The 25,166-nt window shown below is 42.3% G+C and overlaps 1 protein-coding gene across 1 annotated transcript; it reads left to right on the top strand.

Annotated features, from left to right (window-relative positions):
- The first annotated feature begins 4,706 nt into the window (after nt 1-4,706).
- On the top strand, nt 4,707-5,867 carry LOC147437723 (disease resistance response protein 206-like). The gene has a single exon (XM_086485989.1). The coding sequence runs from the start codon at nt 5,016-5,018 to the stop codon at nt 5,553-5,555; it is 540 nt and encodes a 179-aa protein (XP_086342115.1). The 5' UTR covers nt 4,707-5,015; the 3' UTR covers nt 5,556-5,867.
- The last annotated feature ends 19,299 nt before the right edge of the window (nt 5,868-25,166 follow it).

Below are 25,166 nucleotides of genomic sequence, written 5' to 3'. Positions count from 1 at the left end.
CATTGACACAGGTGTGTTAGTTGACCTTATCAAACCACCAAGCATTCCTCATGATCCCGAAAAGATTTTGGATTCTCATGAGCTTCGTACCAGACATCATGTCAGACGACAGGTGTTGGTAAAATGGTTAGATAGACCTGAAGAAGGTTCTACATGGGAGAATGTCTCCGCACTCGAGAAACGTTTTCCTATGTTCGTTTTCGAGGACGAAAATGATTCTCCAAGGGGGGGGTAATGTAAGGACATGGGTCCTATGGGCAAGGCCACCGGCACGGCCGGAAAGTGTCTACGTTTGGGGAAAGCTATAAGATAGCACGGTGAAGGGGATCGGGGAGCACCACAGACAGAGAGTGAGAGAGAGAGAGAGAAGGAGACACACACAATGTGGGTGGGGAGACTCAAAGAGTGAGAAGCCCCCTATACACTTATGCTATGTATAAGGTATACAAGTCAGTGGGCGCCCAGACTCTGGGCGGCCGGGCAAGGCACAGGCGCCTATACCCCAACAACCTCCCACTCAAAGGCGACTGTGCTTTTAAGCAAGGGAACCTAGTCTAAAGACTACAAAAGGTGAGAGAAAACCTCTCTCAATCGATGCCCACTGGCTGGCTGTGATCGTGTGCATCCGGCTGTCCTGCTCTCGTGTAAGTCCATACACCACCAGACGGACCGCACACGTACTGCAAGTATGTACGCAATACCTGCATATCTCCCTCGTGCAGTATGCCATCATCAGTCAACAAATGACTGACAACCCCAACTGCAAATGCTCCCACTGCAGCTGCGATATCCGGTCTCAGGATCAACATCTCATACATGAGACCACCGAATGCCGATGCAATGCTAGCGGGACCTGCTAGCTCTACGGAGCATGCATCAACATATATATCCCTGGCAATAGGCATCTCTGACTGACAAGGCGTGTCAGCCACATGCATCTCCTGACTGTCCGCAAAAGATGCATCAACCTGTTGTGCAACCTCAGAGCAAACCAGCTGCTCTAGATGTCTGCTGGAAGACATATCCTGCACAACTATATCCCCATGCTCACTGTCGAGCATAGAAAGGAATGACTGCATAATCGCTGACATCTCAGTCTCCTCTACAATCATCCACTGCAAACATGACCACTCAATCTGTTGTGACTCACTAGAGCTCTCATGCTCTAACTCCGTATGCATAGACTCTTGCACAACGTCCTCCTGTCGTGACTCACTAGAGCAAGACCGCTCTACCTGTCTATCCTACATAGAAGTATCTCGCACAACTGACTCTCTGCTTTGCTCAGTCACTAGCAAAGCATGCATGTCTGACTCGGTCACCTCTCTGTGTGACTGCTCAAGTCGTGCCCCAACTGTGTGCACAATGAGCTCACTACTCTGCACTCCATGCAAAGCATCATGCAACCCACAAGCAAAAGAGACTCGCCTGCTCTCTCGCTCTCTACCTGGCTGCGTGATCACAGAGACAACACCGTCTCTCATGTGATCCACATGCAATGGGTAACCTGTACCACTCATGGCACCTCTCGCAATCACTAGTGAACCCAAATGCATCACAAAATCTCGCTCTCGTAGCGAAATTTGACATCCACAATCTCTAAGCTGACCAATCGAGATCAAACTCACTGTCAAATCTGGTACATAGCGCACATGTCGTAACAAGTAAGATGCACCACTCGGTAATGACAGTCTCACATCTCTTGCACCTGCTATCGCATGCACCGATCCATCGGTCAAACGTACACTACCAAGCATCCCGCTAGAATAGCTACAAAACCATGCACGATGCGGCGTGACATGAAACATAGCATCTGCGTCTAGCAACCACTGCGAAGGGAGTGCACTATCCACATGTATAGCATCTCGTGCATAGCTCGAGGTAAAAGTGACATCCCCGTCACTAGTATACTCCGACACTACATGTGCCTCAACTATCAAAGCAACTGAGTCCATGGCATCACTACATACATCTCTGAGATTGCCATGTCTCCTACGATGTCGCATACGACGAAAACAATGCCGTTTAACGTGTCTAGAATGACCACAATACCAACATGTCACCTGTCGGCGTGCTCGTGAATGTACATGTCTCACACGAGTCCGTGATGACTCAGATCTATCATACATATCATGTAATCTGCGCCAAAGTGCTCTCGAAGTAGCCTCATACATAACAAGAGCATATACAGATTCCACAAGGTGCAAAGAGAGCATAGATAGTGCCATCTCCTCTAGCTCCTGCCACTGATCGTCAGACATGTTTGAAGGTCTACCTGCATCACCACTCAATGGTCGATGCAACCCTCGCTGTGTCAATGCATCAAGTATACACTCTCTCCATGCCGCAAAGTCTGACCCATCAAACACGCGCATCTATGAGAGGTCACAATCTGATCGATCACCTGTCTCTGCCATGAGCACAATGTAGCAAACTAGAAAGCAAAACCACCTCACCAACAACACCTGGAAACTGTCTACCAATATGGGCAGAAACACAATGTAAAACCTGTGAGACACACTCCAAAATAGAGCTCCCGCAATGTCAATACAGGCCTCGCATGCTCTAGTATCACACTGCAATCTGTGAGCTAATCATCAAGCCCACACCGTGCGGTATCGATGCATACACACGCACAAATCTCCCACCTGCAGAGAACACCGCATGCAAATGCTGAGTGCAACCCGCAATATCTACCTAGATCACATAAATGATACGCATAAAACTCCTGGGAAAATTTCGCCAGAGTTTCGACGCACAATGGCTATCAACACAAAATAACCATTGTCCTGCAAGCTCAATACAATGAGCAATCAATGCGCATCAAACTACACTCAACATACATCAATGGAGTGACCGCGCATAAGCAAACGCCAAAAGATTTGCAATCCGGAAACTTGATCAATGCGAAAACAATGCTCTCAAGAGAACTCACCGGCATTTGAAAGTGCTCGTCAAAATGCATGTATAATGGGCATCAACCATGCGCCATAACCATATGCAAACCATCCGCAAAGACCATGAATCCAAGCACAAAATCACTGCCAAAGTATCCTGTGAAAACCAGTGAAAGAAGCTCCACCTGTGTGCTCCAAAAAATGCGTCTCTCAAGAGACCGCCTCGATGGTGTGTAAACGCCTCCGTACTTCGTTGCCCAAGTCTACAAAAAACCCTCAAACCACAAGCTTAACACATGCTGCAATTGCATCTTCAGCTCAGAATTTAAGCACTCAATTTCAAGCATCTCGCGTGCTTCCAAAAGTGCATCAAACTCGCACACAATGCGACAACAGAAAATCTGGAATTTCTGTATACAGTCAGTCTGAGCTGAATATCAGCAAAACGGTGAGGAATTTGCAAAAAGTTTCTTCTGCAAAGTTGTAGACCACGTCGAAACGGATGGGCCATGCGGATAAAATTCTCAGATCTGCATTCTACAAGGAGAAAAACGAATCTGAAAACAGTGCTGCTGCGCACACAGTTTTAGGGCAGCACCTTCACTTACACACAATCTTTCACACTCCTTTCTGAGCTTCCACAAGAGCATACATCACTCTCAACTGAACTCACAAGCTCCTATTGCATTCTCACAAAGCTTTCAAGCTTTCTTAATCTCTCTACCGTCGAGAGAGAGCGAGCTATCGTCTCGAAGCTCTCAAAGCCGTCGTGCTTTCCGCGATCACCATAGCTCTGATACCAATTGAAGGGGATCGGGGAGCACCACAGACAGAGAGAGAGAGAGAGAGAGAGAGAGAGAGAGAGAAGGAGATACACACAATGTGGGTGGGGAGACTCAAAGAGTGAGCAGCCCCCTATACACTTATGCTATGTATAAGATATACAAGTCAGTGGGCGCCCAGACTCTGGACGGTCGGGCAAAGCACAGGCGCCTATACCCCAACACACGATTGGGTGGAGACTAACACACGCATTACCACAGCCCTTTCAACCACGTGAATTAACCAGAGGTATTATACTTCACTCAAGAGAATGTATATGTCATGCGGGCATTAGAGGATGATGTGGTTTTCAAAAGACTTCACCTACAATATAAATACAGCATGTGTATATTAATTGAGGCATTTTTTATTATATCTTGAACGCACGTGATATAGGGAACAATCGAAACCTGTTCAACTCAAACGACTACTATATCGGTTTTAAGGTATTTTAGACAAAAACTAAGAGCGAAAAACATGTACATGTCAAAAAAAAAAAAAGATAGAAAAATAAAAGAAAATGGGATTTCGATTTAAAAAAAGGGATGTCAAATATCAAACTTAGTGGATAGAGACATAAAAATGGGGCGACAAAAGCACAGTTCATATTTGTGATGGGCGAAAGACATTTTGATGTAAAAGAAAGGGCTTTCAATTGTGAGTTTTGCAAAGGAAAAAAACTATGCTTTCAATTCCGTGCACGCAATCGCAATTATGTGCACAAATGAGGGTTTGCTTGAAAAGCGATGACAGATGTGATTTGTAAACCTATTGTTTTTCCCGAAAAGGAGTTCAAGGAAGGACAAAGAAGGTGACAACGAAGCCTGATTGCAAAAGCTTACTAGTAGGTAACGTTGCAGGGAGCGGGAGCTTATATGCATACGGTCGTTTGTTTATTAAAATATGGCAACAGAGGGCGATGGCGTACTGACCTCCATTACACTAAGGGAAAGAAGACAGGTAGAAGCCGCTAGAACAATTCATGGGCGATCCTCTTTCTACCTCTGCTGGTGTGCCTGCGTGTGTATGAAGGTGTAGAGAGAGAAAGAAGCAGCTTCAAGAAGTGGGCGATTCTCTTTCTAGCTCCATTGGCGTCTATATCTAGATAGAGAGAGAGAGAGAGAGAGAGAGAGAGAGAGAGAGCAGACTTACGGCTTCCATTTCCTATAAGGGGAGGCGGGGCGCTACATACAATTACACTTGCTACATACAACACTTACCGCTGGTTTGTGTGTGCGTGCCTGCACAGAGAGAGAGCGCTCTGCTTCGCACCGCCCACTACGTGCTTTCTAGGCTATGGCTCTTCCAAGGCTTCTTAACGATACCTCTCTCTTCATCCTCCTCTTTCTCTCTCTGCCCACCATGAATATCCTAGCTGCCACCCCCCCTCCTCCTAATCTCACCGTCTACAATCTCCTGTCCGTCCAAGGCCCCAATAGCACCACCGGCTACAACACCGTCCAATGTGGACTCCCCTCCCTCCCCCAAAACAACACCTTTGCCCAAACATTTTGCTTTGACATGCCCTTGTTGGCCGAACCCAACCTCGACTCCGAACTTCTTGGCAAAGTCCAAGGTTCCTACATCTTCGTCTCCCTCTCCGGTGGCACCTTGTTTGTGAGTGAGAGCTTCACCATCAATAACACGATCCACCAAGGGACTTTCACCGGGGTGGGCCTCGAGTACATTGGCAAAACGAGCTCCAAGCCCATCACTGGTGGCACCGATGACTTCGCCTTTGTTTCCGGAGTCGCCACCACCACACCTCTAAGCAATGGCACTGATAGTGAGGGTAACTACTATGCTTGGTTCATGTATGAGTTCATTTTCCAATAGGCATCCATAGTGAGAGCCCACTACCTTTTTTTGGGATGTTTTCCAAATTTTTCCTCCATATCCACATTGTTTCATTAGGAAATTTTTTCCATTCCAAATAGTGATAGTGGCTATATAATAATGCAAAAGGGAGCTAATTCTGCTTGATCAAATTACTATCCTTTGCCAAAATAAACCCCCTTTTCACAATAAATCTCAATTATTTGAGGAACAAGAGCAACTCTCAACAGGTGCATCAGTAATTCTTGAGAAGGATCTTTCCACATTAATATGTATAGAAACTCAATTTCAAGATTGAAGCTTATGCATTAATTGGAGCCTTATAGGGAATAAGGCATTGTGTACATTTTTTGGCTTTCTATTTTAGAAGGCTGCTAGAAATAATTTCCTTTCTTGAAAGTGTGCTAACTAGTAGGTTGTCTTGTGTTGAACAATTCTGCTAGAAAGCATTTCCTCTTGTCTGTGCCCTTAAATTTTGATCTATAGAGATTTTCTCTTCTTGAAGAGGAGTTTCTTTGATCGCGTTACAAGAGCCACACCCTTTAAAATTTTCCTTCTTTACCAACTTGGGAAAGGTCCAACACCTCACACACGTCAATTTTTTAGTTTTTTTCCAAAACTCACAATTGTGTTTAGATTATCTCCAAGAAATATACAAATCAGCTTCAAGTTGATTTATGTGTAAGAAAGTAAGGAGATTATTTATGTGTTAGGCAAAGGGCAAAACTCATATGTCTAGCTTAGGGTGACTCTCGCCATTCAATCGAGCCTTCATGTGTAAAGGATCAGTAAGAGGTCGTTACTAGGTACTGCTAACTAGGCCTTGATGTAACCTTCTGCCTCTCAAGGCTCAACATGAGCTTGAGACAACATAAAATTTTAATCTAGTTGATAAGTAAACAATTAATTTTGGATCTCTACATGGAGAGCATGTAAGTACGTTTTTGTTTTGAAGCAAACAATCAACAATCCAAGAGCAGATGATGCAAAAACATCCAACACTCTTTGGTCCAGAGCATACAAACTAAATCAAACACTCCCCAGTAGCGTTCCCAAAAAATCTTTTTTCGAACCTTACACAATTCCTCCCAATGGGTTTTCTAAGAGGAAATTTTTAAAACTCGACCTAATTTTTAATATTTTCACCATTTTTGTCAAAATCTAAGCAAGAGTTTTCCTTTTCCTCTTGCTCTCAAGCGGCATATTTGAATTTCAAAGCGGTACGAATGTAAGTTGACACAAATACTCTTTGGAAAAGAACCTTCAAACTAAATCAAACACTCTCCAAAGAGTAGATGATAAGGGATGTTGGTGGTTTCCACATCAACTATATGCACTCAAGTAATTTTCTCCCAAGACGGAGAAGCTCTTCAAAGAATAATATTTTGCTCTTGCATGCTATTCAGATATCCAACATTCTTTAAAACCAAACGATTTGTTTGCCTCTCAGCTTTTGAATCATTGCATCTGCTGCCTATGAGTTGATTGACCAAACCTATTCAAACAAGGTGAGGAGGCACAAAGGCCTGCTAAGTTGAGAGGATGATGAAATTTATGGAGAATAAGTTTAAATGAGTGCTTACACTCACATGGAATTTTTGTTATGTTTTAATATAAAATCATATTATTCATTATACATAAATAATCACAAATGGTTTATATATTAGGAACAGCTCAACTTACATGAAAAGTACACATTGCATATTATCATTTGAAAACAAAATAAAATGAAAAAAAAAACGTACATTATATTATCCATTATACATACACTATACATATATAATTATGTATAGTTTATATTAGAAAAAACTCCACTTAAATAATAAGTGAAAGGTACACATTGCACATTATCATTTGAAAACAATACATTGAAAAAGAAATAAAATAAAAAACACATTGAAAAATTGAAACAAAAGAACCTTTCAATGCCTTCATAAAAACGATAGATATAAGGAAAAATTACCAAAATTCCCTTGTAATTTGTGAAAATTCTAAAAATACCCCTCGAATTTTAAAAATTCCCAATATACCCTTGTATCATATTGGGATGGATTTGCCCCAATTGTTGCATACCCTAATCTTTATCACAATAAAGTTCTTTTTTTTTTTCAAAACTCACAATTTGTGAGTGAATTGTATTAAGCACATCATAATATTCAAAACTATTTACCAATGAGTTCACAAATAACGACATAATTTGTTTCTAGACTTGATGAACAATTTCATCTTAAGAGCCCATGTTACCGGTTGAAATCCAACTTCTATCATCTTCAATTGATGGAGAATGAAAAGAGTTGCAAAAATATTATCTTTAGATATGCTTGTGAGGCTACTTAGGGGTGATTTGGAAATTTTGGAGAAACTGAAGGATAATTTGGAAACTTTTGGTAAAATATGAAGAGTCTACATAGATTCCTTGAATTTGAGGATTATTTTAAAAATTTTCACAATTTTCAAAGGTATTTTGGTAAATTTTTTTAGATTTAATAAGCATAGAAAATCATCAAACAATTTAAAAAAATGAATCTTTGTGAAGTCCTTAAGTGAAAGGACTCTTTACAAAATAATATATCAAAAAATTTATGTAATCAATACTTCACATCATGGGTCAAAGTCCTATGAATAGACCCTTTAATCTTTGGTTCTCTAAAGCCTTTTTTTCCGCTTTTTTAGCATTAAAAAAAATTTTGAATGCACCTTTTGGAAATAGCATTTGAAAGGACGTCCTTTGCTTTGTTTCTCTTAAACACTATGAATAGACCCTTTAATCTTTGGTTCTCTAAAGCCATTAAAAAAAAAAAAAAAAAGAAATGCACCTCTTTGAAATAGCATTTGGAAGTACGTGCTTTGTTTCTCTTCAAGACTCTTAACTTTTAAGGCTTTGTGTCCTAACTTGTAAGGCTTAAGGCTTTGTTGAGGGACACATTTTAAACAATTCAAATTGAACGACCTTCACCTATATGGATACGAAAGTCGAGTTCAGACTCCACCGACGAAAGAAACAAGCCTTCTTAAATGTGTCGTCGCTTAGTGTGAATAGTGTGGAGGAGAAAAAGTGAAAAAGTGAAGGGGGTTGAGAGAGGCCATCAACTCTTTCGAGAGGGAGGGAGGGAGGGGACGGGGGGTCGGAAAAAAAATGGAAGGCCCGACGAAAGAGTGCTTCAACTCCAACCAATGAAATTTCGCCATGAAAGATCGACGCCCCTTTGCATTTTTCTTCCGCCGCCTAGTCTGAACTACCCTAAGGTCTTTAGCATGAACTACCTTCACCCATATACCCATATGGATACTAAAGCCTTTAGCATACCAAACAACTTGTGCTGAGGGTCCAATAGGTTTTGGTTATACCTCAATAGCTCATAACATATGGTTGTTGTTAACACATAGGATGCACATGTGCAAAACATCATTATGTTACAATTACCTTTTGGGGCTCTTAATGAAGACATACAAGGGCTTGCTTAGAATTGAGATTATGCTAAAATAGACCAAGTCAGTGAATGATGATGATGATACCCTGGCTCGATTTGAGCATGGTTTTGCCTTGTATTTTTTTTGGTTTTTAATTTATCACTCACTTATTGTGAGTTGTGCCCAAAGAAAAAAAAAGAATTGAGATTATGCTTCCAACTTATTAGTGGATACATAATCCTAAATACATACCATATGTTCATGGTTATAATCGCTATAATCACTCTCTCCATTCATTTGCACATATATGCTCTTTTTTCATACAAGCACCAATTTCGTGGTACATCACAAATGATACTATGGCAATGAAGGGGTTGTGCGGGTTATTGGCACGATGACCTTGCACACACATGATGGTAAAGTTTGTACCAATGTCTTTAGGAAGAGGATGGGTTCAAGGAGGGAGTCTTAACTTGCCATGGAATTATGGAGGTGTTTAAGATTTTGGTAAATGGGTGTATGCTATGTGTGAAAAAATGTTGGGTATGTAAGAGAGATCAAAGAATGCACTTTTTTTCCCCAAAAAAGGAGATTAATAATTTGAAGTTCTTCCGGATCCTCTTCCAATTGGGGTAAAGGTATTAACCAGAGGGCAGGCTAGATAGATGTTCAAGGTGCAAAGCGGCTAGTAAGGATCCCCTCTACTTGTTCCAAAATTGTCCCACTATGATCAGAGACCTAGTGGGGAAATTATGTAAATGGATACAAAAGACTTGGAAGATCCCATTCCTCAAGAATTTCCTACTCTTGGGAAGAACCAAGACATCTTGATCAGCACTCAAGTTGTCCGCTTCTGCTACTTTAGACAAAGGTGGAAGGCTAGAAACCAGCATGTTTTAGATAAAGTCGTCTCAATGACCAGCTTCAAAAGAAATTACTCAAGAAAGCAAAGAAATGATAATATAATCATTGTTGGAAAACATAAGAGCTCTGATGACTGGAATCAAGAAATTTGTGCCCTCTCAAGTCTGGCTCCTACCAGCCGACAAAATGTAACTCTCTAAGTAGCTCTTGTAACTCAAAGATTGTGTAACCCCGTCTCATATATCTAGTCCCTCAAGGCACCCTTCGTGCTTGAGGATTATGGTACATCCCTTTCTGGATAAATAAGGCTTGTCCACTCACAATTGTAAGTATGGCAAAAAAAAAAAAAAAGTGTTGGGAGGATCATTAGGAAGAGGATGGAGTTTAGGAGGACCTCTTTATTTGCCATGAGATTACGAAGGTGATTAACATTTTAACAAATATATGCACGTCATGTGTGTTGAAGATGATGAAACAGGAAACAGAAGGAAGACAGCAACTCAGAGTAGGAAGAAGATGGAGAAGGAGAAGACACAGAGCTTGTGTACGAGATCTCTGTAGTCTCTCTCTCTGTATTAGAATAATAATTATTAGTGTTAAACTCAGAGCTACAAAGCTTATATGAAACCCTAAGAGATAAGGTGTCCTTTCACACCGGATGTCCAGGGGGAAAAACCCAGTGGGATAAAAGTGCCCCTGGTGAAGCGCGTATACACACTAACACTACTACATGTCTACAAATCCCCCCTATAGTGATAGTGTGAATCCGTACAAGGTAGCAGATCATCATGTGTATGAGAGTAAGCCCAAAGCTTTTCGGAAAGCTTCAAACTTTTCTCGTGATAACGCCTTCGTAAATAGATCTGCAATGTTATCCTGTGTAGGACAGTAAGTTAGTGTGATCTCCCCTGCATGTAGCGTTTCCCTGACATAGTGGTAGTGAACCTCTATGTGCTTTGTTCTTGCATGAAATACTGGATTCCTTGCAACTGCCATAGCACTCTGACTGTCAGTGAAAATGGTAGTGGGTGCCTGTTGACACTCACAAAGATCTGCCAATAACCTGCGTATCCATACACAATCAACTGTTGCCGTGAAAGCTGCCCTGTACTCAGCTTCACGAGTTGATGTAGCCACTGTGGGTTGCTTCTTGCTTAGCCAAGATATACATGCATTTCCCAAGAAAAAACAATTGCCACTTGTGGAATGTCGTGTGTCAAAATCACCAGCCCAATCTGAATCACTGTAACCAAGAAGCTGCATAGAATTGTGCTTTCCATACATATCCCCCCTTGGAAAGAACATGGCAAGATTAGGGGTACCTGAAAGGTAACGAAGTATGCGCTTCACAGCCTGCCAATGATGCATACCTGGGCTGTGCATAAATCTGCTTGCTTGTGAAACCCCAAATTGAATGTCTGGACGAGTGTTGCCTGCCAAATATATCAAGCAACCAACCGCTGCTGCATAAGTATGTACATCAAAAGGTTCTCCAGCATCGTGCATGCTCAACTTTGATCCAGTTTCTATGGGTGTAGAGATTGGCTTACAATTTTGCATACCAAACTTGTCCAAAATTTTATGCAAATATTTTGCCTGCAACATGTATATGCCATCTTCTGATTGCACAAACTGAATACCCAAGTAATAATGTAGCAAACCAAGATCAGACATCTCAAAGGTTTTTCTCAAAGCATCTTTAAACGCTTCAATTTCATCTGCACTATTGCCTGTAAGAAGCATATCATCCACATAAAGTGTTAGCATAATGAGAACTCCATCTCTCTTTTTGACATACAAAGTACTTTCTGTTGGACTATTCTGAAATCCCTGGCCAATCAAATAAGTATGTATCTTCTCATACCATGCTCTTGGAGCCTGTTTGAAACCATACAAAGCTTTACGCAATCTACATACCTTTTGCTCTTGACCTTTTACAACAAAACCACTTGGTTGACTTACATAAACTTCTTCCTGCAAATCACCATTCAAAACAGCAGTTTTGATATCCAACTGATGCACTTTCCAACCATGATGAGCAGCAATTGCAACTAGTGATCTAACTGTGGACGCACGAGAAGTAGGAGCAAAGGTTTCATCATAATCTATGCCTTTCTGTTGCGCATAGCCTTTTGCCACAAGCCTTGCTTTGTACCTGTCAACAGTACCATCTTGTTTCCTTTTTACCTTAAAAACCCACTTTGTACCAATAGGCTTTTTACCTGTAGGCAAGTCCACTAGATCCCATGTATGATTCTTATGAATAGAATCAATTTCTTGCTGCATAGCATCTTTCCACTGAACACACTCTAAAGCTTGTTCAAATGAATCAGGCTCATCTGCATCACAAAGAGTACTAAAGCAAGCCAAATCTACTTGCTCTCTGCCAAAAGTAATACCAGCACGTGTTTTTCGTGGCAACGGTGCATCCAACTTGCTATCCTGCAAAGTTTTCTGAACCCATTTAGGAAAGGTTCTTTCTTCCCTGAGAACTTCTTGCTCTTCACGCACAATTTCCTCTACATCATGAGGTGTCACATGCTGATCAAAAGATTGATCAAGATTATCAACCTGTTGTGATTCTTGATTCTCCACAAAAGAAGGAAGCAAACCTTCAAATACATCATGTGTCTGCATATGAGGTACATCAAAAGCAACCATAGGTTGAGCAGTAGTTTCTGCAAAAATTACATCACGACTTTCAAAAATCTTGTTTGTAGCAGGATTGTAAAGTCTATAACCTTTACTTCCACTACTGTACCCCACAAATATACATTTGATTGCCTTATCATCAAGCTTCCCACGTAACTGCTGAGGGATGTGAGCATAAGCAAGACAACCAAAAACACGAAGATAACTGACTGAAGGTTTTTTGTCATACCAAGCTTCATATGCAGTAATGGTCTTCAAGGCACGAGTAGGACACCTGTTCAAAACATGTGCTGCACAAGCAACTGCCTCCATCCATAGCTTATGAGGCAAACTCTTAGCCTTCAGCATACATCTAGCTGTCTCCATTAAAGACCTGTTCTTCCTTTCTGCAACACCATTCTGTTGTGGTGTGTATGGCATAGTGCATTGGTGTTTAATGCCTTTCTTTCCCAAAAAATCCTTAAATGCACCTAACATGTATTCACCTCCTCGATCGGTACGAAGAGTCTGTACTTTGCAACCTGTTTCATTTTCAACCATGGCGACATAATGTTGAAAAACTGCAAACACGTCTGACTTTGCTTTGAGTGGATACACCCAACAAAACCTGGAAAAGTCATCAATGAAGGTCACAAAATAAAGGCTGTTTCCTATAGATGGCGTCCTCATAGGACCACATACATCACTGTGTACAAGCTGCAACTTTCGTGTCGCTCTAACTGAACCATCCTGCGAAAATGCAAATCTGTGCATCTTTCCAAGAACGCAACCTTCACATACATGTCTTGGTGGCATCTCCAATAAAGACAAATCATGCACCATATTATGACGTTGTAAAGTCATCAAACTGCCATAACTAACATGCCCAAATCTAGCATGCCACAACTCAGCATCCTGCATGGCCTGAGTCTTTGTTTCTGCAATACATATCTGAATCTGCTTTTCATAACGATCTAGCACAAATAGTCCATTTTCCAGCGTACCTGTAGTGATAAGAGAATAACCATTCTCTCGATCTCGTACAACACATCTGTCATCCTAAAAAATGACCCGAAGACCATTTTTTGCAAGAGAGGATACAGACAACAAATTCTTCTTGATCCCTGGAACATATAAGACATCTGGCAAGCATAAATCTGAACCATCTGAAATGGTAATCAAAATCTTACCAACGCCTTTGATTGGATAAGAAGCATTATTTGCACATGTCACCTTCTTTCCTGCTGGAGCTGCATCCAATGAACAAAACAAATCCTTCCTTGAAGTAATATGCCTGGATGCACCACTATCAAAGTACCAAATCATTTGTGTCTTGTCAACACTGTAAGCAGAAAAATTTGAACATACTACAAAAGCATAAGAATCCTGCACAAAGTTTGCAGACTCTTCTTTAGCTGTAGAAGAATCACCAGAAGCTGAAACAACCAAACTTGACTCTTTCTTCTTTTCTTTAGCAATTCGCTTTTTACACTCACTAATATAGTGACCAGGTTTCTTGCAGTAGTGACATTTACCTTTCTTCTTGGACTTGTCGGAATCACCTTTAGACTTCTCTGAAGATTGTCCTGCACTAGACTTGGAGTGATGAGCACTCTCTTTACCCCTGTTTTTGTTCTGTACAACAAGAGCATGATCCATACCATCCACCTGTAAAGACTTGTTCTTACGTGATTGATCCTCCTGCAATAGCAAAGCCACTAACTCTTCAAAATAAAGAGGGTCAGGATTAGCTCGCAAAGACAGAGTCAAAGAAGTCTGAAAAGTCAAATAAGATGGTGGTAGTGAATTGAGTGTTTTGGAAACCAAGTCCTTCTCTGGAATCACTTCATCAATGCTAAGCAATTGCTCTTTAAGATCCCTGATTTTTGTAAGATGCTCGACAATATTGTCACCTTCGTCCATCTGTATTTTGTCAAGTTGTTTCTTCAAAAACTCTATTCTGGCAGCGTTTCTTCCTCCAAACATAGCTTGCAGAGTGTTCCAAGCATCCTCAGAAGTTCTGCAAGATCTGATATGTGGTGTGATTGTCCTCTTTATGGTTAAGGCAATCACAGCCATAGCCTGTGCATCTTTAGTATCCCATCTCTTTTGCTCTGGAGTGACTGGTGAGGGTCCTGCACCAATAGCTGCACCACGACCAGGCGTGGCAGGTGCAATGCTACCTGGACGAACTTCATCTCCAGATACATAATCCCACAATCCTTTACCAACCAAAACATTTTTGGCCATAAAAGACCAAAGAGAATAGTTGGTACCATCCAATTTGTCTTCGGATGTAAACGCACCAAAAATCTCTTTCTCCGTAGATTGAGCCATACTGTAGATGCACACAAGAGAGCAAAAGAACCTCCAAGAGATTCACAAATCTCCTCTCCAATGCAAGCAAAACTCTACACAAAATCTCAGCACAAAGCTAAGACAAGCTGCTTCCCAAAAGAACTGTTTACCTGAAGAAAATCTGTCAAAAAGCACACCCTCTTGATCTAAACGCCTCGGAAAAGTAACTTCTGCTACGCTGCTCAGAACGAAATTCTGAGGGCTCGAACGGCTTCGAAAGGGGGGTAAAACCTCAGGTCGCCCAGGTCGCCTGTTCAGAATACTCCCGGAACGTCGAGGATGCTCCCACGAACAAATTTTCCGAAAACTGCCTGAAAACTGCGATTGCGCGCGCGGACGCGAAAACGCAAGTAGAGGCTCTGGAAATCACCTCGCTCTGATACCAATTGTTGAAGATGATGAAACAGGGAACAGAAGGAAGACAGCAACTCAGAGTAGGAAGAAGATGGAGAAGGAGAAGACACAGAGCTTGTGTACGAGATCTCTGTAGTCTCTCTCTCTGTATTAGAATAATAATTATTAGTGTTAAACTCAGAGCTACAAAGCTTATATGAAACCCTAAGAGATAAGGTGTCCTTTCACACCGGATGTCCAGGGGGAAAAACCCAGTGGGAGAAAAGTGCCCCTGGTGAAGCGCGTATACACACTAACACTACTACATGTCTACAATGTGTGCAAGAATGGTGGGTGTGTAAGAGAGGTGTAAGAGTGATCAAAGGATCCACTTTTTCCCCCAAAAAAGGAGGTGGACAACTTTATGATTTTTGGCATTCCATAACTCCCACATACAATCTTCGATTTGAGTGCAAATTTATGGTGCTTTAGTTATTTTTTTATCTTTAATGCTAAAAACCAAAAAAGGACCTTTGACTTGCAGGCAAGCTATCAAGGGTGGTGGGGATGGTGGCCTTAAAACTTGGAAAGCATTCACTGTTGATGGTGAGGCTTATGTGGGAGTAGCCCCTTGTGGGTACAATGACTGGATCGTTGGAGTAGATCTCTTTGTATGGAGCCAAGAGGAGGCAGGAGGGAGTGTGTGTGCTCCTGCGATGAACTCTAGTGGGAAAAGCAGGCTTGGAGATTTGGTGTATGTGGCCTTGCTCAATCTAGCCGACCAGTAGCATGTGAGACCACTCTTTTGAGCTTTGATGAGACGAGACCAGGGTGGTCAGCTGTGGGATAGTACTTTTAAAAAAGGGGTTGTGAAACTGGGCACTTAACAAAATAAAAAATAAAAAATGAGTCGAGCTGTCTGCAGAAAAATGAGGCTGAGGGCGACAGGTGGTGGCCAGCGGGCGGATGTGTATGCTCAAGTTGAGGTCGTGGCAGTTGTTTACATAGGTGTGCATCGGCTAGTGTTGTTAGCAGAGAAAGGAAGCGGATTCTGATCAAGCAGTGGGTGATGTGAGCAGTTGTCGGTGTAGCTCGACAAGGCAATGGTGAGGGCCTGAGGGGTTGCAGCATCAACGATCAAGAGAGAGGCCCGGGGCTAACGGCAGGCCGCAGGTTGATTGCAACCAGTGACGAGGTAGTGCATGTGTGCCAACAGTGAACACTCTCGCCTCTCAAGGCCTTGTGGCGTTGATGCAGTCAATGGAGTTGATTTTGAGTTGTCCCCACGCTACTGCACGTGCGCTTGAAAAGTGGGCGTCCCTAGAATAGGTACTATTTCCACGAGAAATATTGACTTTCCACACTCTTGAGCAAGGCTTTCTTTTGTTGCAAAAATCAGAAGGGCTTCCCAACAAATGTCGATTTTAATTGGATAAGTAACCCCTCTTGAGGTGCCCGATTTGAACACGAGAGGATTCAATAGAAAGCCTATGACAATGGCTATGCACACACACAATCAGATTGAGCTTACTGTTTGAGCACAAACCCAATTTGACAAGTATGAAAAAGGGGTTTTTGAGCTCAAAATCCAATTGGATCAACTCAATATCAAGCATAGGTAAAGGCAATCAAGATAATTAAAAGATACTAATTAATCTAATAGAGATGCTAATGACTAGCACACAAGTGCATACTAGTAAACCGAGATAGCACACCGAAGCTCTGACACCACTTGATGGGAATGGGACCATGCTAGCTAGGTGGATGAAAGAGAAATATTGTGCACACAAGTGAGTGTGTGTTGGCTAAATTATCACTCAAGCGAATTAGGTTCCAAGATCAATTAACTTGGACTCCTAAACGTAATCTTGAGTATATTCGAAGCCATCACAAGCTCACCATAAACAAGGGAGATGTAATGCAAAATAGAATTATATTTATTCATTCATGGAGCCTTGCACCACTGCATGTGGGATAATTCCACCTTTCCTCTCCTGACTCATACTCTAGGATTCTGGGAAAAATCTCACACCTTGCACAATGTATCAAAAAATTGAACAAATACAAGTAAAAATCAAGAATTCACCTCTTAAATTCTATCATTCTCATTTGTAGTCTCGTTCGAAAGCAAGTGTCTGGATGATTTTCCCTCATACGGACAATCATGGAAACAAGTTTCTTTTGGAAGCAAGTCTCTAAATGATTTTCCCTCATCCACAACTGACAATCATTGCACTTTTGATGTGTTGTGTCAATGGTGTCTGATTTTCCACAAGCATCAATTGCACCTCTTGAAACTCTTTTTTGGAAACTTTGGCTTGGTCAGGACACCCTACTAGTATATTCTTGATTGCCACCATCTCCACCATTGTCTCCCTAAGCAAAAAAGTTGATCCTCAATCGGATTTGGGTGGTGTAAGGGGAAACTCTCTTTGTCACTAAACGCCTAAAGCAAAGCAGAAATCTTCATCTCTAGGATGGCATTTGCATTGGCCTCCTTAACCTTGGCAAGATGAAAATTAGGCTATATATATTGAGGTGCTAGCCACTAGAGCATTGTCCACACCACACGGATACTCCAAGATGAGTTGAGCCTACTCTACTTTGGCATCAACTGGGGTGGGGTGGGCTTTTTGTACCTCTTTGATCACCCCTTCAAACTGAGTGAGTGAATCTCCATGTCTTTAAAAGGGTTGTCCTTCTTCACAATCAAGAACAAGGGGCTGATTTCAGCTCGTCGGACAAACGTTCCATTTCCCCCATTGCTCACCTTCGTCCACAGCAGCAAATACGAATGGAGACTCATGCTACACCACAGAGGGACTCTAACAATGACCACTCAATCAAGACCCCGCAGAGCCCACCATTTGACTTGTTGTCTCTAGCAGAGCAAGCGAGCATTGCAGCAAAGGTGGAGCGCCTCCAGGCCACCATTGTCATCTACAAGATTATTGGTAGTTGTCCCAGTCGAGGAGAGGTACGCGACCTTCTACATGCTCGCCTTTTAGTAGAGGTGGGAAAGATCATTGACATCCAGCTTTACAGACAAGGATACTATCAAATAGAGTTTGAGACTCTCAAGATGGTTGCCATGGTCATCTTGATGAGCCCATTGGCCGTTCGAGCGATCATAACTCATTTTTTACAATGACACCATGGTTTTGATCCAGCATCGGATGTTCTTGTCGAGGAGGTAGACTTGCCTATTTCAGCCTACTTCCCTGGCATGCTAAGGGAGTACTTACCGCTTATTTCCAGGATTGGTTTCGAGATCGGGACAGTCTTGGAGACCCCCGCATGTGGCAGCTTCAGTTGTAGCCAAGGCTATCTGTGAGTCTTCAATTCGCGTCCTAGTTCATGACACTCACACTCTCTCAAAAGTGGTCCTTCTACCTAGGGTGAGTGGGGGATAGTTACTCCAGAGGAGGGTGGAGTATTAGAGACTCTTGAACTGGTGCTTCATTTGCAGATAGATGGGCCACTTCGCAAAGTCCTATCCTCACATGAGATCTTGACCCACAACGCATGCACAGCATCCCAAGGGTGAGCATGCCCAACAGACAAGTACGTATGACACACAGGCTAGTACCTCGATATAGGCCAACAATTAGCCAACTGACAATTTGTAGTAGGTGCCCAGGCGTGTCAATAGGGATGGGCTTGCCACACTCCCCCCCCCCTAAGGTGGCCATCCTCTTGCAGCTCAACAATATTAGTTTTTGATAGGGAGCCGTTTTGAACCTCTCTAGCAGGAGCCCCCTGAGGAGGCCTCATTCACCATAGCTCATCCACCGCCTTCCCCTCCCCTCCACCTCCTCCTCCTCCTCCCCCACCCCCTCCTCTCGCTCCTCCTCTCTTCCTGATGGAGCTCTCAGTCTCATCTCCTCACCCATCCATTCTCCTCCTCAGACACACGAAACTTGACACACATCCACAGTGAGATGTTCTCTTGGTAGTTCTTTTGCTATGAGTCACATGGATCGAGAGGGACAGCCCCACATGAGGATACCTCTCCTAATCTAGACCTCTCCTTTTGTAGCATTCCCTCGTGGTTTGACTAGCTTCGATATTCACAGACGATGGGACTTCTTATTAGGAGAAATATGGACTTTGCATGGGCCTTGTAAGGAATCCTAATTTTTAAGGATTAAGGCTAATGTTCTATAGGGTTAAGGGGACAAGGGCATTGAAGAAGGTAGTTTTGAGTAGGCTTTTCTAGCTTTTTTTCTAGACAAATGTAAGATTTGGACCGAAGAGGTTACTTTCTTTCTCTAGCTTTTTGAAAGAGAAGGAAGTATAGGACCCATGGGTGTGGCCACATCACTAAAAACGTGGGTCACTAAAAGCCAAAATTTGATTTTTTTTCAAAAAACTCACTTTTACTTATTTTTTACTTAAAACTCCCTCCCAACATATATACATATTCAAAAATCATTTTTTGACCCTATTTTTTACCTACAAGCTTTGAATGTTCATTTTTTCAAAATCTTTTTCCCCAAAAAGTAAAAAACACTTTGTCCTCTCCTCCTCCTCCCTCCTCTCTCCCTCTCCTCTCCCTCCCCAATCTCTCCCTCCCTCCCCTTTCCCCCTCTCCCCCCCTCCCCTCTTCTCTCCTCCCATCTTTCTCCCTCTCTATCTTTTCATCATTTGCTTCCTCACGCAACAGCTTCCATGGTGCTTACGGACATCACAAATCGTTTGCTTCCACCACCATGTACTCCACACACCAAAAGCGTGCATATTCGCTTGCCCACGGCGTTTGCACCGAAGGCCACATGTAAGATGATCAAAGGTCATCACAGGAACGTCACGCCGCTGGTGAAACGAATGTTGACATTTGGGTGGACGGCCATTTGTACCCTTACGATCCTATAAGCCGCTTCTATCCATCCTTTAATAGCCTTTCAATATTTCTTAAATATCTTGGGAGGGGAGAAGCAGGCTTGTTAAGCTATTGCAAGCGGTTGTGTATGGGTGCAGGTGCTTCTTTGCATATGTGGATGCATGAATGTCAAGCTCTTCAGCTCAAGACGGCGGCATTACTATTGCATCTTCGAAGAGGGAGGTTGAAACTTTTCAACAACAAATGTAGGAAAGGGATTCCCGCATTATAAAGCTTGCCAACACCATCACATATTTGAAAGAAACACCCCTTGGTGCAAGGGAACGCAAATGCATGTATTCATACCATTGAAATTGTTCCATATTTGGGTGGAGCACGCAAACGATGAGTGACAGCCACAAGGTGATTTGTTCTTTACTTGAATCATACATTCTTACTTCACACTAGTTTCTAACATTTATCTTATTGGTTGCTAGAAACTTCATCCAGGAGGTATGCGGTGGAGCAAGCCAAGATAATCGAGTCAACCTTCTCACTAGTTGTTTCAATACCCATGTTGTGATTTATATCTTATAATCACCTGGAGGTAAGCACATTAAAGATGCAGTCACCAAGGACCTTATGTGCAAATTGAGAAATGTGGTTAGTGAAGATAACATGCAACAAGCTTGTGATGAGGTACGGATCAGCACCAAAGCCTATCAAGCTATTTCTCGACTCCTAAAGGATGCCCTCAAAGAGCGTGGCATTGTGGAAAACCTCTTTCTCGTTCCGCACAAGGTCAACCTTGCAAAGAAGGCTACAAACGAAGATGTGTTCTCCCGCATTGGGGCATACCTACACATTGAGGACACAATGCCAACTTCTCTTTATGCTTCATGCATAACAAAGGCAAGGGTAAAAGGTAAGAAACACTCCATAAGACCTTAGAAGAAGGGCTTCCCTTACACAATGTGGAATAATATTTTGTGGACATTAGAAGGCTTCAACAAGCCATGCTTAGACTTTATGAGTTAAGTGAAGAAGGTGACACACTAAACTTCTTTTTTTTTTTGTTCTTATCATAGAATTTGAAGTATAAGGTCTTCCCACTCTTTATTTTGCAGTGCTTGGCAAAAAGGTCGCTTTTGTGCTAAAACTCATTGAGTATCAAATAGTGAAAGGATGAAGGTTAGAAAGGCTAAGTGTCACTCTAATGAATGAGGCCCTTTTGCAAACCAAGCGAAGAGATTCAGTCGAGCCATCTCCCACCCCGTATTTTAGTGTGCAATCAGAGAAATACATTTGGTGGTTGGGTGCTATTGAGATGCACAAAGAGACCAATGGAGTACTTTCATGGATGTTTGAGAGAACTCCATGGATCATAGAAGTAATAGACTCCCAAATTGCAGGTGAGAATTTGGAGGTTGAGGGTTTTGGTAGCTATGATGTGGAGTGGAACTTAGGTAGGGACTTGAAGACCATAAAGTGTTTGCTTGGCTACAAACAAGGAGCTTTTTCTCTCATGCCTTGTCCATTTTGCACTCGACGGTACAAACCCAGCGGACAAAAATCACAAAAGAGCTCTGCAAAGGTCGGTTCAATGCTTCCATGGCAAGGGGATTGAGAACAATGGTTGAGATGTCCCATGCTCAATGCCCCAGACCGTGCACAACCAGCACGCAGGTAACCTTTGAGAACTTCGGAAGGAGTTATGCAAAGCTACTACTGACAATGATTCAAATGGTGAGCTTGCAAACAAGCACAAGCAATTTTGGGCACATTTTGATAAAATGGTCAAGATTATGGGCCTTAATAGCACAACAGAAGAACAATGTCAATCATTTCAAGAAGCCTTGGCTGATTTTACCAAGGTCTTCACCCTTTCTTGGGGTGAAAATAACATCACATTACATGGTAAGCCATGTTACATGGTGAACTTATTACAAGGGATTGTTTTTATTAAATAATGTGGATCGTTTACTCACGTGAACAACATACCTTGTTTACGCATGGTTCATTTTTTATGCACAAATATGGTTCGCTTGAGATTTTTAGCACTCAAGGCATGGAGAAGTCCTATTATCAAGCAAGGGGGGTGTACTTAAAAAATACTCGACATAGTGGTGAAATGGTGCAATCCAATTATTTGGAGGAGATGTTCAACTGGTTTTTTCGCACAACATTTTCTTGTAAGCTCACAATGGAGTGTGCGCGATGTGCGCAAATGGAGTCTTCAAGAGCACAGCAACAAGTGGCAAATGTCGCAAGGCCCCGCTAAGTATGTTGCATGGCACCAATGTAGAGTGAGACAAGGATCTAAATGGATTCTATATGAGTGACTATACGTGAACATAGGGTCCAACTCTTGATATGTTTTTTTTTAAAAGGTAGGGTGCATCCATTTAAAAAATAATAGTTTTGTTCCAAAATTAGTGTGAACATGGCCCTTTTAAAATGGGCCCTTATAAATATTGCATGCTCTCATAAATCACTCATTTCTTAAGCACAAGTGATCTCTTACCATACCCAATGGCGTGCACCAAACAAACCGCAAAAGAGCATCCAACTCCCAATAAAAACACCCTCCAAGGATGTGAGAAGACGGCATGGCTTAAAGGCACAAGAAAACGGCCACCAACACCTGGCCATCCCAAGCACTCTTCTAGCAGTGGGCATGGTAGTAGGGCTCAAGAGACATAGAGCACAGAAGAGACTTCACCTGCTCAACAACAAACACCTCAACGTAGAGTGAAGCAATGCGCCCAACATTGGCAAGAAGAGCAAGCCTAACAAACACCAAAGTCTGATAGGGAGGACCCGCCATGCCACAATTTGCAAGCAGGACCATCCAGAGCTCTGGTGGTACATACAAATACCAAATCAAAGACAGAGCCACCATGGCAGCGAGCTGATATACCATGCACACACCGGGTGCCCGTTGGGGGGAAGACATTGCCTCGTGGCCAGGGAGCTCTCCCCACAACACAAGATTGGGAGGCAAGGAAACAGGATGACTCTAAAGAGGCTGCAGATCTAGCCCCAAAGCATGTAAACAAGCTCAAATCAAAGTTTTTCAAGAAGACTAAACATCACCAACTAGCAAATGTGCAAGTGCCCCAAGACAACCTCAGCAGCGTCGAAAAATAGCAAGGGCATTTGCAAAAATCCGGCACTACCATAAGACTACGAAGCTTTTACTTCAACGCACCCCCTTTGCTCGCACGATGAAGGAGGTTCTTCAAAGCTATCAAAATCAGTATAGGATGCAAGCAATAGTGCTGGAGGCTATTCAAGAAGCTGCAGAGGCCCACATCACACTATAAGAGGAGTAGTCTATAACCGCCAGTATTGTCGCAGAAAAACAAAGGAAAATGGAGAGAGAAAAAATTACGGGAGTGGCAATAACCGTGGCTATGAACACGATAGTGGTTTGAAAGCAATAAGCACATTTATAGTAGCGGTAATATACCCACTGCTATTACCGCAACTGTTGCTGTTGCTAATAGTGTTGGCAGCGTCTTGTCCAACACCCAAATCAGCCATAAGGCATCTGAGCCATACACAGTCAATCGTAGCTGTGAAGACTACCATGTACTCAGCCTCACAACTTGAAGTGGCCATAGTAGGTTGCTTCTTGCTCAACCATGATATACATGAACTGCCAAGCATGAAACACAAACCACTTGTGGACACCCGCATGTCAAAACAACCATCCCAATCTAAGTCCGAAAAAGCATGTAAGTCTGGCGGCAATGATCCCCCCTTGGGATAAAACAAGCCAAGATGTAAAGTGCCACTAAGTAGTGGAAAATCCTCTTGACAACTTGCCAATGCTTAGATCCTGGGCTGTGCATAAATCCGTTGACCTGTGAGACTGCAAACTGAATATCTGGCCTTGTGATGCATACATAAATGAGGCATCCAATAGTATTTTGGTAAAGAGTGACATCAACAGGATCACTAGCATCATGAAGACTCAATTTCAAACCTGTTTCCATGGGAGTGGCAATAGGTTTGCAATCCTCAAGTCCAAACTTACATAGTAATATCTCTATGTAACTTTTCTGACACAAGACAATACCACCATCACACCGCTTAAACTGTATACCCAAGTAATGATGCAACAGCCCCAAATCTTTCATCTTGAAAGTAGCATCCAAATCAGCCTTAAATTCAGAAATATGTCTCTAATTTGGTCCAATGATTAGCAAATCATCTACATAAAGAACCACAATGAGAAGTACATCACCCTCACGCTTCACATACAATGTGCTTTCTGTTGGACTGTTACGAAAGCCTTGTTTGACCAAATGAGTGTCAGCTTTCTCATACCAAGCATGAGGAGATTGCTTCAACCCATACAAATCCTTCTTACATCTGCACACTTTGTCCTCTTATCCTTTCTTGACAAAACCGTGAGGCTGCGTTACATAAACTTCCTCAAATATGTCACCATTCAAGAAAGCAGTAACAATGTCTGATTGATGTAGATCCCAACCAAAATGAGCTTCCAATGCACATAGAAAATGCACAATAGTCATACAACAAGTGGGAGAAAAAGTCTCTTCATAATCTATGCCTTTTTGCTGTGCATAACCTTTTGCAACAAGTCGAGCCTTATGGCGATCGATCTCACCATCTGACTTGCATTTCAACTTGTAAACCCACCTCATACCAATGGCCTTTTTTCCAAGAGGCAGCCATCCAATTTTTTGAATTCTGTTCTTCATCAAAAGAGAGAGGTTCCTCAACATGATGTAAGCTAGACACATCCAAAGCATAACAATCCGATGCATAAGATGCATGGGAAGATCCTGAACGAGTACGACTAGACAAAGGTGCATCCAATTTACTGTCACGCAATGTATGCACCAGCCATTTTGGCATACCTCTAGCCTGCTCATTTTCAGCCCTTCCCTCATCCAAGTACATCATGTACATTTGCATCAATAATAGGCTGATCTGTAACATTTTAAAAAACCCCCATAGGCTATACATTTGCCTCATTGGAATTTACATACATCTTTCCACCACTGAAAAGAGGCAACAAAGTGTCATAAATGTCATGTGAGCTTACATTACTGTCTCTAGTACATGACAGCAAGGGCTAAACAGGATCTTCCACACATTCTACATCCCATGAAACCAAAATACGCTTTGTTTGTGGATGATACAACCTGTAACCTTTG

Source organism: Adiantum capillus-veneris, chromosome 17 (assembly GCF_014529385.1).
Source record: "Adiantum capillus-veneris isolate H3 chromosome 17, ASM1452938v2, whole genome shotgun sequence".
Lineage (NCBI taxonomy): Eukaryota > Viridiplantae > Streptophyta > Polypodiopsida > Polypodiales > Pteridaceae > Adiantum > Adiantum capillus-veneris.
Note: the sequence above shows the minus strand (reverse complement) of the source record. Positions and strands in the feature narration are given on the sequence as shown.